The following is an 18,155-nucleotide window of genomic DNA, read 5'->3' as shown; positions in this document are numbered from 1 at the left end:
TGGTTAGTAAGACGTTTCTTTATTGTTACCTGTAATTTAGGCACAAAACAGCCACATTGTCATTCCTTGTTAAATTATCTCTTGATCCATCAGTAAAAATGGGTAACATATCACAGTAATTTTCCTTAATATATTGATGAACCAACGGACTCTCACGCATATCAGGATCCTTTTATTTCATTAAATCATGCAACCTAAAATCCACTGAAGGCATTGGAAAAAAAAACACTCTTTCATGAAAGGTTAATCGCCAGACGCAGTTCCTAAAACAAAGATCAGTGTGGTCCTTCCCTAAGTTGGTCTATCCATGTATTGCTTCAAGAAGCACTCTTGGATGCACTGAAGACATCTGCCCTATCAATGCCACTTGCACGGTGGGGTTACCGAAAAAGCTACAGTGGAACGTTATTGCATAATCCAGCAAACCCATATTCCTAGCTTGATAAGAACCCATCCACCCAAAACTAAAAACACTCTTCTTGTGACGCTCCCAACAGTTGTCCAACACACTTTTAACAGGGTGATCATTCCTCTGCCCCCTTCGCAACGGTAGGGGTAATTATCCCATATTAACCTGTAAAGCCCAAACAGGGGACAACCTTACTGCACCACATGGTCTTAAAGCCTGTGCTTGTACAACATCCAAACATTTTAAGTTTGAAGATGAAGCTGATCCATAAACCACACAGTACAATCAAGTACAGATCTCATTAAACAAATATAAATGGTTAACAGGCCTTCTTATGTAACACCCCAAGAATACCCACATAGACACCAAAGGATATTTAATGCCCCTTTACATTTGTTAATGATGTTACTGATATGGTGCTGCCATGTCAACTTATTGTCCAGCCACATGCCAAAAAATCTTACCACGGACACTTCTTCCAGAGTTTGACCATATAATTTCAAATTATATTGGTTTATTGATCCTTTTTGTAAAACACATAACTTGTGTTTTAACCACTGAAAGCTTAAAACCCCATCTATTTGCCCACTGTTTGACCTTATTAATCACTCACTGCATCCTGTATGCAGATAAATTGAAATTTCTACCTCTGATCCATAAAGCAGCATCATCTGCAAAACACATCAAAGTTGCTGGTGAACGCAGCAGGCCAGGCAGCAACTTTGATGTGTGTTGCTTGAATTTCCAGCATCTGCAGAATTCCTGTTGTTTGCAACATCTGCAAAAAGTGATTTACCCACAACAGTACCTATCTCAGAGAAAATATCATTAATCATAATATTAAACAATAAGGGGCTACAAGTGCTGCCCAGTTCTGAAGTCTGATCAACTGGTCTTTAAACAACTCCCACACATCAGAGAGGACTTGCCCAATAATAGCTGTTCCCTATTACCTACCCCCAACTCCTGAATAATAATGCAATAATGTGCTCTCCCCCAATTTAGTATTTTCCTACAAATTTCAGACCTAGTCTTATTTGAAACCAGCTTAAAACTGAAGGAGATGTGATTACTGTTTCCAAAATGCTCTTCCATGAAAGGCCAATCACCTGGCCAAACTCATTTCCTGAAACAAAGCCCAGTGTGGTCCTTCCCGTAGTTGGACTATCCATATATTGCTCCAAGAAACACTTCGTTTTTGCTCTGTTTCAAGACAAAGGAAAACTAATTATATAGGTGCAAGTTCTTTCTTATCATCTTCATTAAATTCACAGGTCTTCGCACTGTATATTTTGTTTCTGGAAATTTCACTGATGAACTCCAGAACCATGACAGATAATGAATGGATGAATCACAGAATATTGTCTGCATTTTGTACCCTTGTATCATGGACTGTAATTTCCACTTTAAGTATAGTAATACACACATATAAAACCCTTAATAATTTCTGTCTCATAGTACTACATGTGGGGAGTCAAAAGCAGGTTTAACTCTTAAGTATTTTAGACCAGTACATTCAGATACAATTTAATTACCATTTTAAAGTCAACCACTCTGTCAATTTTTTATATTTCCATCTGAAGTTTTAAGTCCACGTTTAAAATGGATCCATATTATTTTGAACCAATTTGAAAGGAATGCAAAAGGAATTTATTTTGGAAAGGTTGTACAAAGTGCATGGAAATGCAATATTTCAAGATATATCTATGTACCTCATGAAAATAAATTGATTTTTTTTCAGATTGCGTGTTTTTATACGTTTGCTGCCTGCACATTAAAATTGATTTTTTGGTAGAAATCTGGAGTTAACTTTCCATGAAATTTCACCCCTGTACTTTTTTAAAATACATTTCTGCTATCTGCAATTTGCTTTGGGAAAAGTTTGAATGAGTCATTCAGTATCTTATATAGTTTATTTTATCAATTAATGGACAAATCTAAATACATTTCGCTGGAATAAAATGATCACATCCGCTATGTGCACCATTTACCATTTGGTAAAACAGCTCATTAATAGATAAGCATGACATTATCTAATTTATGATGGTATACTGTATATTACATATGGAGGAAGTACACATCTGCAACTCAATGCAAATATTAATTGATCATCTACATATTCCACAAGATGTATCGTTGCACAATGGTCAGTTCTTCCAATTTGTAATTCACTCTTGATTATCAAAATTGCATTTTTTCCCATGTGTAAAAATATGCATGACCAAAAACAATGAAATTGATGATAAAAAAGAAAAAAAACTTAAAAAAACAATTATAAAAATATTGACCATTTTAACCTGCAATATTCTCTATGTTCTAGGTGACTACTGAGGATCATGTGCTCCTGGTGAGTAGCACAGGAAATGGGGAGAACGATAGTAATATTTGTGTTTGGGTTCATTATTGTTTCCTTTAACATACTTGATCAGTTTACTGTTCCAGATGTGAGTTCCCATTGACCTGACTCTATTTCCTTGTCTTTACAGAAGCTGAGTATTTTAAGCTTTCAATTTTATTTCAGGACCCCAGAACCTGCAGAAATTTGTGCCTGGTTGCTTTGATTTTGCAGTGCATCAATATTGTAAAGACGCTATATACTAGTAATGTTGCTATTTGTGGAAATTTCTCGACAATTTGACTGCATGTCCATCATTATAATGAAAATTAATGTGGTGTTAAATGCCCCGACACCTGAACAAGTGCAATATAAATCCCAACTGGGTGACTTTGAGATGTGGGATAGAAGTGAACACCAAAACGCGGGAAGTTACCAACCTCCCTCGAAACTTTATCCCCGGGCTCGGCATGCAGAAACCCATTAATCGCCTTGGCTCGGTGACATCACAACACGGTAGGTTCGGTTCACCGTTGCGTGTGACGTAGTCCGGTGGAACGTCACGGTGCGTCTCGCGGCGGCTTGCGTGACGTCTCGATGTTGGTGTTACCAACATGGCGGAGCGGAGAGAGGAGGCCGATCACTGCGCCTCCAGATGCGCAGGTTCACCGCACACGGTAGGTCTGGCGAATCCGCCGCCTTCAGTTCTGCAACCGCAGGCGTCACTGTTGTTTTCCCTGAGGGGAGGAAAATATTTCAAATATTTAATCTCGGTTTGGAAACAAGGGGGTGGAAGCGCATTGAGGCGAGTGGTTTGCAGGGGAGGAAAGGAGGGGGTCACTTGTCAGTCCAGGAGAGACACAAAAACACACATGTAAGGCCGGCCGAGTCAGTGGGACGGAAACCGCGAACCCCATATTTTATAGTGAAATACGCGTGCAGCTGCATTATTTACAAGCGAGGCATGTAGCACGTTACTGGCTGCAGATTCTTGCAATTCAAAATATTGCCTAAGTGGCGGGAGGGCTCCCTGGCCATTGTAGTTATGTTTTTATAGCTTATAAATGACACAAGGTGGAACTTTGAATGGGGCCTTTTTAATATCGCGATAGTAACTTAGTGTGGCCCATGCCGTGTTATGCTTTTGTTTCTGAGAGGATGATAAAGATTTACTCCTTGAAAGCCGGATCGTGAGTTTTAACGTTTGCTCAGTTTGCAATTAATCTGAGGAAGTTGCATTCACATTTGTATACGAACTTTAAAACAGTGAAAGTTTTATATTGTTTTAATTTAATTATCCAAAGTCTGGATGTTTTTAAAAGGTAGCTTGCTATCTTTTTGTGTGTTCATTGTGGGAAAGCCGCTCGAGATGAGAGCCATCAGGATTTATGGCATACATGTGAAAATGCAATTAGTTATTTGTTTACAACAGTCCAATAGTATTCTCATAATTCTTTTTCCTGCCAATTCCAATGCTGAACACTCCTTGTAATACAGAACACTATCTAAATTTAAGAATTAACGATTAGACTATGTGTTTTACCAGATTAAGCATTTTCTGTTTCATTACACATTTCAGAATAGCATGCTAACTATTAATTGAATCTTTAAAGCAAAAAAAGTTAAATTGATAAATTCAGTCAGTAATGTGTTCCACATGAAATGTTTTGCAATTGGAATCTTGGTAGATTTCAGTACTTGCAACTTTCACATGATACAGCGAAGATGTTGTCAAACAAGCTTGCTGTTAAGAAATTTGATTTTGCAATCTCAATGATCTTAGACAAGGATGCCATGGATCAAGTAGCCCTCTGCATAAAAATGTGAATCTTCTTGATTTTTCTGAGCTGAGTTTATGACAGGCATTTCAAATGGACAGAAGAGTAATTGTGATGTTTAACACAAGAAATCCTGCTGATGCTGGAAATCAAAAGCAACGCACTCAACGCTGGAGGAACACAGCAGGTCAGGTAGCATCTATGGAAAAGAGTAAACAGTCGATGATTTGGGCCGAGACCCTTCTTCAGGACCGGAAAGGAAAGATGGTAGATTAAAATATTGGGAGGAGGGGAAGAAGGATAGCTAGTAGGTGGGTGAAGCCAAGTGGGAGGGAAAGATAAAGGGCTGGAGAGAAGAAATCTGATAGGAGAGTAGAGTGGACCATGGGCAAAAATACTTCATTATAGATTGTAATGGCATATTTTTTTTCTTTGAATTTTGTGTACAAAACAGTTTTGTTATATATTGTTGCTAAAAGTAAACGAGAACTCTCATTTAGAAAATGTCCATCACTATTATAGGGTATCCCAGTGTTCTGCATCCAATAGTGTGCAGTCATCTTTGCAATGTAGGAAACACGGGAGCCAATATGCTCAGAGCAAGGTTCCACGAACAGCAATATGACCAGATGTTGATGGAGGTAATTGTGGGCCATAACTGAGAGACCACTGCTGTAAAGGATGTTTCATCTGAGAGAGCATATAGGATATAGGTGGAATTTTTGTTTGCTGAAATATAGCATCTTTATTCTGAACTGTCATTGTGCAGTCGATGTTTTTGTAGTGGGGCTGGAATCAAAACTTGAAACAGAGCTGAGGTAGAATTTTGATTGACAGTCATATGGTGTGTGATGAGCTGCTTGGAGGTATGCTTTCTAGGGATGAAGTGCTTTACAATGTTACAAAATAAGGTAGTTATACCCATAAGCAAACTCAGTATTGAGTTTTTCCATCTTGGGTGAGCCTAGAAAACAAGCTGAACACTCAAAAGGCAGTGACCTGTTTCTGTTACTTTGGTATTTGGACGAATGTCCCAATAATTTATTACAGGGTGATCCCTGCATTACAGGCAGCAGGGTGTTTTGGGGAGGGGGATTTGTGTGGTCCATTTTCTTAGAAAACAGTCCGTATAAGAATTTTGTGTAGCATGAAGCCATGCCACCTGCGCATTTGTCAAGAAATGTGAGCTTAAAAAAATTGAAACATCCTGTTAGAATAAATTTTTATCATATGTGAATTTGGTAAGGGCAGATTTGTTACTGGAATTTCTGTAATGCAGAGTTTGCCTGTAAATTTCATGTACTTTTTTTTACCCATTGCCCCAACTTCAAAAAACAGAAATTCTCCTATCTTAAGTTTCCTTTATTACTGAAGGATGTCCAGTATTAAAGAATAATTTTTCAGAATAATGCTATGAATTTTTATTCACCTGAGAAATCATTGCTCTGTTGTCAGTGCAAAATTGAGCATACCATCGCATGAATTTAATTCTTTCTTTGATGTGATGGTCGAAACGCTTGCTGATTTTCTTGTTTTGCTTTTCCTAGATGAAGATGCCAACTGTAACAGCTGTGATATTGAGAAGTTCCATATTAAAAATGAAATGAGCCTGTTTACCTTTAATTTCTATCTGAAATAGACTATGCAAAATTTAAAAGAAAATGACAAAAATTCAATTTTACATTTATGTAGCTCCTTCAACATAGTAAAATAATAAAATAGTAAAATTGATAGCAGGATTAGTAATCGAGGGCTTCGTCAAAGATGGGACTTTTAAGTAGTTTCATACAGGAAAAAGAAATAGCAATGAAGTTTAGAGAACAACTTTTAGAGCTTAGGACCTAAGCAGCTGAAGAGACTGACGCATATAGGTGAGGGAATTAAACTTTGTGATAAAAGTTCAGAACTTGACGAGTGGAAGTATCTTCTTTGGTTAATGGACTGCTGGCATTTACAGAGATAGGAGAGTGGTGAGATTGTCAAAGGACTTTTTTTTCCGAAACAAAAACAAGGAATTTTAAAATCCTGTTATTACGTCATTGGGGATTAGTGTACGTCAACATTCTGGAGACGAAGGATGAAGTGCACTTGCGTCAAGATATAACCAGAAGGTTTTCATTTGATCTGTGTTCTGTGGAAAGGAAAATCTGGGAGGAGATACTGGTGCAATGGAATCAAGAGCAGAAGTAGCATGGTCATGGATTTTGGCTGACAAGAAGATGGAAACAAGTAGTCTTAATGATTGTACTGATAGATGTGAGCTCTGAAGGTTGAATTGAATTTATTTCTTTAATCCTTCACATGCATGAGGAGTAAAAATCTTTACATTACGTCTCCGTCTAAATGTGCAATCATAGTAAATTATAATTTATATTAAATAGAACAGTCAATGTAACATAGAAGTACACTCAAACCAGTGCGAGTTAATCAGTCTGATGGCCCGGTGGAGGAAGCTGTCCCGGAGCTTTTACGCTGAGGTACTGTTTCCCAGATGGTAGCAGCTGGAATAGATTGTGATTGGGGTGACTCAGATCCCCAATGATCCTTCGGGCCCTTTTTTCACACCTGTCTTTGTAAATGGCCTGAATCATGGGAAGATCACAACTACAGATGTGCTGAGCTGTCCACACCACTCTCTGCAGAATCCTGCGATTAAAAGAGGTACAGTTCCCATACCAGGCTGTGATGCAGCCAGTCAGGGTGCTCTCAATTGTGCCCCTGTAGAGAGTTCTTAGGATTTGGGGGTTCATAACAAACTTCCTCAACCATCTGTGGTGAAAGAGGCGCTGTTGTGACTTTTTCAACACACAGCTGGTGTGTACAGACCATGTGAAGTCCTCGGTGATGTGGATGCTGAGGAACTTAAAGCTGTTTACCCTCTCAACCCCAAATCCAGTGATGTCAATAGGGATTAGCCCATCTCCATTCCTCCTGTAATCCACAACTGGCTCCTTTGTTTTTGGGACAGTGAGGGTGAGGTTGTTTTCTTGACACCACTGTGTAAGAGAGATGACTCCTTCCCTGTAGACCACCTCATTATTGTTTGAGATAAGGCCAATCAATGTAGTATCGTTGGCAAATTTAGTTAACAGATTAGAGCTGTGGGTGGCGACACAGTCATGGGTATACAGGGAGTAAAGGAGGGGACTTAGTACACAGCCCTGAGGAGTTCCTGTGTTGAGAGTCGGGTACAGGTGAGGGAGCCCACTCTTACCACCTGCTGGTGATCTGACAGGAAGTCCAGGATCCAGCGACACAAGGCAGGGTTAAGGCCGAGGTCTCTGAGCTTCCTGTTGAGCCTGGATGGAATTATGGTGTTGAATGCTGAACTGTAGTTCAAGCGCAGCATTCTCACACGAGCATCCTCCTTCTCCAGATGTGTAAGGACGGTATGTAGAACAGTGGCTATTGTGTCATCTGTCGACCAGTTGTGTCGGTAATGTTAAGGTCAAATATGCCATACAGTTTTCAGGTTCCAATGGGTGTTGGTCTTTTTTTCTAAAATTGGATCCTTTACAGTTTCTTTGTGCCTACCTGTAAGCAAACAAACCTCGAAGTTGTATAATTTATATATTCTTTAATAATAAATGTACTTTGAAATTTTGAAATTTGCAAATGGTCTGGTTTATTTGGCAGTCGTAGGGAAAGGGATGGATATTGTGCAAGATGATGTTGAAAGTGAAGGGGATGAAATATGTCTAAAATATTTTAACATTTTAAAATACACCCATGTTAAAGTTTGATTAGCCATTGGTGTTGAAAGAAGCCTGATACAGTTACTCATGTGAGTTCTGAACCGACAGTAAAATGCCGTTGAATAAAACTACGAATCTTGATTTAAATTGTCATTTGTTGAACCCAGAAACATTTTGGCAATTGTGATTTCCTCAACTGAGTCATTGTGAAGATTCCATGTATAATCTATGGTTGAAGGTTATTGACCCAGCATATTCTGTAGGATCTACTTTTGTATATCCTAAGCTTTGTATCTAATTAATGGTTAAATAACTCTGGATATAACTCTTTTATACCATTATCTCATTTCTAAGACTCAATTCTTTTGTGAAGAAGCATTTCCTGTTTTCATTTGTGACTTTCCTGTTCCTGGTTAGTTTTACTGCCTTGTCCTGTGGCATGAATTAGCTCTTGATATGTTCCTTATTCCAGTCATTATTATCTATTTAAGACCGTAAGACATAGGAGCAGTATTAGGCCATTCAGCCCATCAAGTCTGCTTGACAGTTCTATCATATCTGATGCCTTCTCCCAAAACTTTTAACGCCCTTACTAATCAAAAACCTATCAACCTCTGCTTTCAGTATACCCAATGCCTTGGTCTCCATAAATCATTGGGAATATTTCAGCTGGAAATTGATAGTTTTTTGATTAGTAAGGCTATTCTTGGTAGTGAGAATGCAGGAAAATGATGTTGAGTTAGGTAATGAATTCCACAGATTCACACCCTCTGGCTAAAGAAATTCCTCCTCATCTCTGTTCCAAATGTATGTCCTTCTATTCTGTGGCTGTGCCCTCTGATCCTAGACTCTCACACTATAGGAAACATCCTCTCCACATCCACACTAACGAGGCATTTTAAAATTTGACAGATTTCAGTGAGGTTCTCCCCCCCACCCTGCCCCATTCTTCTAAACTGCAGCAAGTACAGGCCCACAGCCATCAAATACAACTCACACATTAACCTTTTCATTCCTAAATCATTCGTGAGGACCTCCACTGGACAGTCTCCAGTGCTAGCACATCTTTTCTTAGATAAGGAGCCAAAACTGCACATAATACTCCCACGTGTGGTCTGACCATTGCCTTATAAAACCTCAGCATTGCATCTTTGCTTTTGTATTCTAATCCTTTCAAAATGAATGCTAACATTGCATTTGCCGGTCTTACCACTATCTCAACTTGAAAGTTGGGGAATCCTGCATGAGATCTCCTCATTTAGAAAACAGTTTGACTTTATTCTTTTTACCAAAGTGCATGCCCATAAACTTCCCTACACTATATTCCATCTGCCACCTCATTGCTCATTCTCCCAATTTGCCAGATCCTGCAAACTCCCTGTTTTCTCAACACTACCTGGCTCTCCATCTATCTTTATATCATGTGCAAACTTGGCCACAAAGTCATCAATTCCCATCATCCAAATTGTCGACGTGCTGCATAATGTGAAAAGAAGCAGCTCCATACCAAACCCTGTGGAATACCACTGTCACCTGCAGCCAATCAGAACAGGTTTCCTTTATTCCACTCTTTGTCTCCTGCCTGTCAGCCAATTTCTGATCATGCTTATACCTTTCCTGTAATACCATGGGCTCTTGTTTTGCAGCCTCATGCTGCACCTTGTCACAGTCATTCTGAAAATCCAAGTTAACAATGTTCAGTGATTCTCCTTTGTCTATCCTGCTTGTTATTTCCTCAAAGAATTCCAACAGATTTGCCAGACAAGATTTTCCCTTAAGGAAACCATGCTGACTTTGGCCTATTTTTTCATGTACCTCATGAAACCTCACTCTTAATAAGGGACTCCAATGTTTTCTCAACAACTGAAGTCGGTCTAACTGACCTATAATTTCATTTCTTCTGCCTCTCTCCCTTCTTAAAGTGTGGAATGATATTTGCAATTTTTTAGTTCTCCAGAACCATTCCAGAATGTAGTGATTTTTAGTACCTCTACAATCTCTTCAGCTATCTCTTGCAGTACCCTGGGGTGTAGTCCGTCTGGTCCAGATAACTTATCTCCCTTCATATCTTTCAGCTTCCCACGTGCCTTCTCCTTGGTAATAGCAACTGCACTTACTTCTAAGCGCTGACACTCTTGGATTTCTGGCATACTGCTAGTATTTCCCAAAGTGAAGTACACACAAAGTACAGTGAATTCCGGTTAATCAGGGCAGCTACTTATTTGGGAAAACTATAAAAGAACAAAAAGTAATTGAGAAAATAGCTGGGATTCCCTTTGTTTATTTGGGACTCTCTGCAGCTTAATTGGGGCAAGAGACAGTTGCCAAACAGTTTCTAACTAGTGTTGTTCGCGTGCACTTGTGTGGCCATTAGATACTACACTGTGCTAAAATCAAACACTTTTTAAATAGCGTCACTTGTGTGTGTTTGTCTTCAAAAGCAGTGATTTTTCTCACTGATAGTTGGTGAGAAATGAGCGGTAACAATTCAGAACTGTTTTGCCCACTGTGGTTTTGAGCATTCAGGCTTGGAGATGCCAGAAATGACCCTGAGTGAAAATGAAATGATTTCACTACTTAGTTGAGAACTGCAAAGAATTTGAAAGTATTGACGATCATCTTGAATGAAGACTTAGAGGATGCAATTATCGAAAGTATTGTCTGAAGGCTGTCCATTATCTGCACTGTATCTGCGCTGATTTTGTTCTTTTGGTGCTTGTCCGTCATATCTGATGACAGGAAACCTGTGCAGGAGAGTTTTTGAAGTGGAAAAGCTGTTGTACTGGGGTGGTTCCACTCTCTCAACCTCTGAAGACCGGGTTCATTTATGAGTAGTTGTCACAACTGGGGTCTTCCTTGAATGATTGTGTCTTCTGTACCTCATCATTCCCTTTGTTCTCCATGGAACGTTGCAGACCCACTTTCCTGATTGTTGGATCTAACTGGATCTCATCGCCCAATCTTTCAGAGCTGATTTCTCATGCTAGGACAGGTATGTTTCTATCCCACTGGATAATGAAGTCTGCTGGCTGCCCTCACCTGCTTTAGCCTGTCTGTTGAAGCAATGTACTGGAGTGCAGCTGCTGTTGCACACAGCTACTTGGAGTCGCTTAGAGTCCAGTTGGGACCAAAGGTGAGTGAACTGCCCCAGATTATACATAACAAGCCCCTTCACCAGAGGTGCTAGCCCTTCCTGGACAACCCAGTCAATCAAAGAAAACACTGGATGAATTCCTCCGCTAGTAACTATAAGGAATTTTGGAGCCATGTACCTATTTTCAGGCTGCATTGTATTTTGTGTTGCACGCTTATTATGTTTATTGTGGTAGTTAGTCACGTGGGTGGGGCCGTGGAAGAAGCAGAGAGTTTTAGTTACGCAATCATGCTTTTGAAGTTCAGTCTAGTTAGGGAGTGAACTGGGGTGATAACTTTTTTGTTGACTGCTTAAAATCACTTAATTACATTTAAAATCGTTTCACTTACGCTTAATTACATTAAAGTAAGTGTAGGTACGTTTAATACATTAAGACTGTTTATTTTGTTATCGTAAAAGGATCAAAAATATTCTTTGACTTTGGAACCTTTTTTTAGATTGAATGGATTAACTCCTGTGCTTAGTCTCTAAGCAGTGTTGGTTTGTCTGAGTAGCTTTTCTAGGATCTAATTGACCCAGCTGGTGGCGTAGTGGCACCAGTGTTGGACTGCAGGGCAGGAGGTCCTGAGTTTGAATCCAGCCGGCTGCCCTGCACGCTTTTGTGGTCTCTTTGAAAACTTCACCCGGCCGAACTTGCCTGGTACGCAATTTCCCACTACGTCAGAACGGCGTGGGAAGAAGTCGTCTGCTAACCTGGAAAAATTCTGATGCGACATACCTTTCCTAATACAGTTATATGCAGTAGTATTGGCAGTGTTCTAATTTGTTCTGTACTTCAGTGAAATGTTAGTTTATCTTGTTTTATATCTTTCTAACTATTTCCATGAAAATGACTAATTGGGGCAGCCACGTAATTGGGCCAAAATGTACTATTCCCGATATGTCCCTATTAACCAGAATCCACTGTCATTTGCCATTTCTTTATCCCCCATTACTAACTCTCCAGTGGTCAGATATCTACTTTTCCCTCTTTTTGTATATCTGGAAAAGCTTTTCGGTATCCTCTTATTATTGGCTAGCTTACTATCATATTTAATCTTTTGTCCTTATCGTCCTTTTAGTCACCTACTGTTGGTTTTGAAAAGTTTTCAAATCCTCTAACTTCCCACTAATTTTTTCTATATTATATGCCTTTTTTCACTTTTATGTTATCTTTGGCTTCCCTTGTCAGCCATGATGCCTCATTTTCACACTAGAATTCTTTTTTGGCATTTCCCGGTCCTGTGCCATTCAAATTGCTCACAACAGATTCAGCCATTGCTGTTCTGCCGTCATCCCTGCTAGTGTCTCCTTCCGATCAACTTTGGCCAGCTCCTGTCTCATGCCTCTGTAGTTCCTTTTATTCCATTGTAATACTGATACATCTGACTTTATTTCTCCCTCTTAAACGGCAGGGTGAATTTTTTTTTATCATATTTTGATCATTACCTCTTGATCAAACTATACAACTTACTTTAAGCTCCCTCATCAAATCTTGTTCATTACATTACAGAATAGCTGATCCCTTAGTGGACTCAACCAAAAAGCTGATCGAAAAAGCCTTCCTGAAGGCATTCTATAAATTCCATCTCCAGATCCAGCACCAACCTGATATTCCAAATCTGCTTGTCTCTTAAAATCCCCCATGATTATCATAACATTGTTCTTTTTACATGCCTTTTCTATCTCTTGTTGTAATTTGTATCCCACATACTAGCAACTGTACACTTTCTGTCAGGTCTCACTTTTCTTTAGGCTGATTTTGTAAGTGTTTGTAATTCTTTAATGTAATTGATAGCCACCTTTAGCTTCTGAAATAGAGACTTCCCTTTTGACCCTTTGAGATACTCTTGAAACTTTTACAGCATTACCTTAATGCTCTGAGCTTGTATCTTAATGTAAAGTTCTGATATTAACTAATACAAAACAAAATCTTGATAGTTATATTTCTTTGGAAATTCTTAGGTGAGTGGGAAAGGGAACTAAGAAGCGGGGAGGTGATGGGTAGGAAAGGTATAGGGCTGAAGCAGGAGGAATCTGAGAAGAGAGTGGACCATGGGAGAAAAGGAAAGAGGAGGGGTACCAGATGGAGGGGATAGGAAGATTAGGAGAAGAGAAGGGGCAAGACGGGTGCCAGAACGGCACTGGATAAAGGTACCAATGACAGAGGCAGGAAGAGTGATGAGGTTCTGCACAGTTTGAGAAGATTTACTATGTTACAAAAACAATCAAATTTCTACAGCTGTACTGTAGAGAGAATTCTAGCTGGCAGCATCACCGTTTGGTATTGGGGGAATGGGGAGGATTCTACTGCACAGGATCGAAGTATGCTGCAGAGGGTTGAAACTTGGTTAGCTCCATTGTGAGCACTAGCCTCCATGGTATCCAGGACACCTTCAAGGAATGATGTCCCAGAAAGGCAGTATCTATCATTGAGGACCCCTATCACCCATGTCATGCATTGTTCTCATTGTTACCATCACAAAGGAGGTAAAGGAGCATGCAGGTACACACTCAATGATTCAGGAACAGTTTCTTCCTCTCTGCCACCTGATTTCTGAGTGGACATTAATCCCATGAACACTACCTCACTACTTTTTATTTCTATTTTTGCACTACTTATTTAATTTGACTGTTTAATATATTGTGTGTGTGTGTGTGTATATATATATATATATATACATACAATCTAATTTTTTTCTCTATGTATTGCCTTGTACTGTTTCCACAAAATCAACAAATTGCAGTGATATTAATTCTGATTCTGAGTGAGTGCAAGGAGTTAGATGCTAAGTTAAAGGGCAGGACCTTCAGGTTTGCGATCTCAGGATTGCTAACCGTGCCATGTGTTAGTGAGGCCAGTGATGGGAAGATTAACATGCGGCTAAGGAGTTGGTGTAGGCGGGAGGCCGTCAGATTTTTGGATCATTGGGCTTGCTTCTAGAGAAGGTGGGATGTGTACAGAAGAGACGTTTTGCACTTGATCTGGAGGGGGATCAATATCCTTGTGGGAAGGTTTGCTAATGCTGCATAGTGGGGTTTAAACTAGAGTGCAGGGGGATAGGAAGCAGAGTGCCAGAACAGATTGTTGGAAGTCTTCACAAATATCTGTCTCCACAACCTGTTCACTAAGACAGGAATAAAAAGGTTGAGCATAGTGTGACTAACGTCCTGACCTACATATATTGTAGGAAAGGCAGATGAGCTTAGGGCGTGGATCATCACCTGGAATTGTGATATTGTAGCCATTAGTGAAATTTGAATGCAGGAGGGGCAGGGCTGATAGCTCAATATTCTGGGGTTCTATTGTTTTAGACGTGACAGGACAGACTAAAGGGGAAGGGTGGTGTTACTAGTCAGGGAAAACATCGTGGCAGTGCTTAGGACTTGTCTAGTGAGGACTTATTAGTGGAATTGAGGAATGATAAAGGTATGAGTATGACCATGTTAATGTGGCTATGTTATAGACCATCCAACAGTCTACAGGATTTAGAGCAACAAATTTGTGGAGAGATTGCTGACTGTTGCAAGCCACATAAGGTGGTGATAGCAGGTGATTTTTAACTTTCCACATATTGACTGCCATACTATAAAAGGACTAGATGGGATTGAATTTGTCACATGTATTCAGGAAAGCTTCCTTAATCAGTATGTACATTATAGGCCCAACAACAGACTTCATCTGTGAAGGAATAAGATAGGGCAGGTGACAGCAATTTGTGCAGCGGAATACTTTGCATCTGGAGATCATAATGCCATTAGCTTCAAAGTAAATATGGAAAGAGATAGCTCTGGTCCACAGATTGAGATTCCAAATTGGAGAAAGGCCAGTTTTGAAGGTATCAGAAGGATCTGGCAGGTGTGGATTGGCACACTTTTTTTCTGGCAAAGGTGTACTTGGTAAGTGGGAGGCCTTCAGAAGTGAAATTTTTGGAGAGAGTGCAAAGCTTGTATGCGCCTGTCAAAATAAAAAGGTAAAAGATAACGGGTTTAGGAAACTTCGGTTTTCAAGAGATATTGAGGTCCTTTTTTTTAAAAGGAGGTACATAGCAAGTATAGGCTGGTGGGAACAAATGAGGTACTTGAAGAGCATAAGAAATGCAAAAGAACACGAGAGAAATCAGGGGGGCTAAAAAAGGATGGAGGAGATTCTGAGGGCCTCTACAGGTATGTTAAGAGCAAAAGAATAACAAGGGACAAAATTGGTCCTCTGGTGAGGGCAGCATCAATGGCAGTGGAAGGGAAATCCCACTCTTTGAGGAAGGAGGACATGTTAGATGCTACCTGACCTGAGTTTATCCAGCTTTTTTTTTATTGTGTGTATCATTTCCTGTATAATCATTTTGGTTATCATAATCCAAGAATCAGTTCTCAATTGTGGATCTTGTCCATTTTGTTCTTCTGAAGTGGAGATTTCACTTTTGAACCATGGAGGTACTCTGCAAATGTTTATAGATGGATCATTACCTAAATGCTATAAGCGTGAATCTTGATGTGAAGGTCTGATATTACTAATACAAAAAAAAATCTTGGCCCGAAAAGTCAACTGTTTGTTCATTTCCATGGATGCTACCTGGCCTGCTGAGTACCTCCAGCATTTTGTGCATGTTGCTCTTGACGGTTGTGTTTCTTTGAAATAGTTGGCATTGCTACCTTATAATTTTTATCATCTGGGTGTGATCCTGAAGTCCGTTTGTGTCTGTATGGACTTTGTATATTCTGTCCAGATTTTCCTGAATGCTGTCATTTCATTCCACATTGTAAAGATGGTTGGTAAGTAAATTGCAGTGAGTGCTTCTAGGTGGCAGGGTGAGGGTGGGAATGTATTACAGGACAATAAGTGGTGGAATGAAATCTGGGAGCTGTATAAGCTGGCTAGGCCAAATGAAGACTATTTGGCCCAGGTTGATGCTGATACAAAACGTAAAGGATTTCTAGCATTCCAATAGTTTTTTTTATGTACTGCTATCAGTCTGTAGACATATTGAACAAGAGTAAGTTACCTACATTTTGTTACTGGTGAGCCCAATTATACAATTTTCTATATTTAGTGTCTGATTCAATTTCTAGAACTATTTATGTAAGAGAGAAAAATTAGATCCCTTGGTTCAAATGTGGAATATTGTCTGAAAGAGTATATCATAGTTATAAAAAGGCAATGCTTTCATGATTTGGAATTGGCTTGGTTTTCAAACCATTTGCTTGGTTTGAATCAAAAAAAAAACTCAGCCTGTCAAGTGGCATCAACTAAAAGAGGAACGAGTTAACATTTTGTGTCAGTGACGCTTCAGAATGTATTAATAGTTGATTAGATGAATATGTTTTAGATTTAACTAGACCCCTTGGGGCACCCTTTGTGAGAAGGGTGGTGCAGTCTGATGTGACCAGAATGAACATTAAATTTTCCTGACTGCTATTGGTATCACTTTGCTTTGAAAACTGAAGTAGGAAACCTCAGTTCATTAAAGAAGAATGACGCATAGCAAGGCAAATATAGCTGCTCCTCATTTGAAGGACACTTTTGATGCCATCATTTCTGGTTTATCTGCCACCCTTGTGCCTCTCGTTGTCATTCTGGAGACGTGTAGCCCTTTCATCCCCCGTCTCTTCATCTCTTCTGCTGTTTATTCTTTCTCTCTGATCCTGGAGACGTGCATGCTTCTCCTCCTCTGTCTCTTCTTCTCTCATTTTTTTTTTGTCCTGACTCTTTGATCCTGGAGTTGTGCGGCCCTGGCCTCATCTGATTCTTGTTCTCTCCCTCTCCTTGCCGCTTTCCAACGACGTTTGGCGTCATCTCTTGACCATAATGTCACCCTTCCCTTTCCACTCGGCATAATTATGCTGACCATTTTTTGTTACCCTAATGCTGGATAGAAGATACGAAGCAGTAACACCAAAGGATGCTGATTATTCTTGATGATGTGGTTGGCGCTCTCCTAAATGGATGTGATATAGTCACTGCTGTCCTTTGACTGCAGCAAAGGGTTTTATGGGTGTCTCGAAGTACATCATTACAATAAGATTTAATTATCTCTTATTGATGGGTGGCAGTTAGATCTGTCCCAATCCTGCACATGCTGATGGTGATTAGCAGAATGTGGTCCCCTCGAAATAGATCTGCCCTGCCCTTTTGCTCCGATAGGTGTTGCTGCTGAGGCTGGCCGTGCGCATGTGTCGGGCTGTGGCGTCCCGATTTCCACGATGGCCGATCAGGTCTCGGGTGAAAGGCAGCCTGTTGATTTTTGGGGAATGAGCAATTTTATACGAATATATAACCCTGAATTTTGCCTGCATTCTGTAAGTTAGCGCATTTTAATTTGATTTGACCAAAAAAAGTGGAACAACACCTTATATTCCGTCTGGGTAGCCTCCAACCTGATGGCATGAACATCGACTTCTCTAACTTCTACTAAGGCCCCACCTCCCCCTCGTACCCCATCTGTTACTTATTTTTATGCACACATTCTTTCTCTCACTCTCCTTTTTCTCCCTCTGTCCCTCTGAATATACCTCTTGCCCATCCTTTGGGTCCCCCCCCCTTGTCTTTCTTCCCGGACCTCCTGTCCCATGATCCTCTCGTATCCCCTTTTGCCTATCACCTGTCCAGCTCTTGACTCTATCCCTCCCCCTCCTGTCTTCTCCTATCATTTTGGATCTCCCCCTCCCCCTCCAACTTTCAAATCCCTTACTCACTCTTCCTTCAGTTAGTCCTGCCGAAGGGTCTCGGCCTGAAACGTCGACTGCACCTCTTCCTACAGATGCTGCCTGGCCTGCTGCGTTCACCAGCAACTTTGATGTGTGTTGC

At 40.1% G+C, this 18,155-nt stretch overlaps 1 protein-coding gene across 7 annotated transcripts in view; it reads left to right on the top strand.

Annotated features, from left to right (window-relative positions):
• The window catches only part of LOC134338194 (zinc finger MYM-type protein 4-like), a 228,336-nt gene that overhangs the window by 50,954 nt on the left and 159,227 nt on the right, over positions 1–18,155 (top strand). For 5 of the 7 annotated variants that reach the window (XM_063033847.1, XM_063033846.1, XM_063033845.1 and 2 more), the window contains exon 3: positions 2,730–2,756. The exons of 1 other annotated variant lie outside the window; for it this stretch is intronic. In XM_063033847.1, the coding sequence (XP_062889917.1) occupies positions 2,730–2,756 (27 nt within the window). Of the gene's footprint in view, positions 1–2,729; positions 2,757–3,229; positions 3,422–18,155 lie in introns of those variants that run through there. One more of the 7 variants, XM_063033848.1, reaches the window with a different exon arrangement.

Source organism: Mobula hypostoma, chromosome 26 (assembly GCF_963921235.1).
Source record: "Mobula hypostoma chromosome 26, sMobHyp1.1, whole genome shotgun sequence".
Taxonomy (NCBI): domain Eukaryota; kingdom Metazoa; phylum Chordata; class Chondrichthyes; order Myliobatiformes; family Myliobatidae; genus Mobula; species Mobula hypostoma.
The sequence above is the reverse complement of the archived record's forward strand: the minus strand, read 5'-3'. Positions and strand labels throughout refer to the sequence as shown.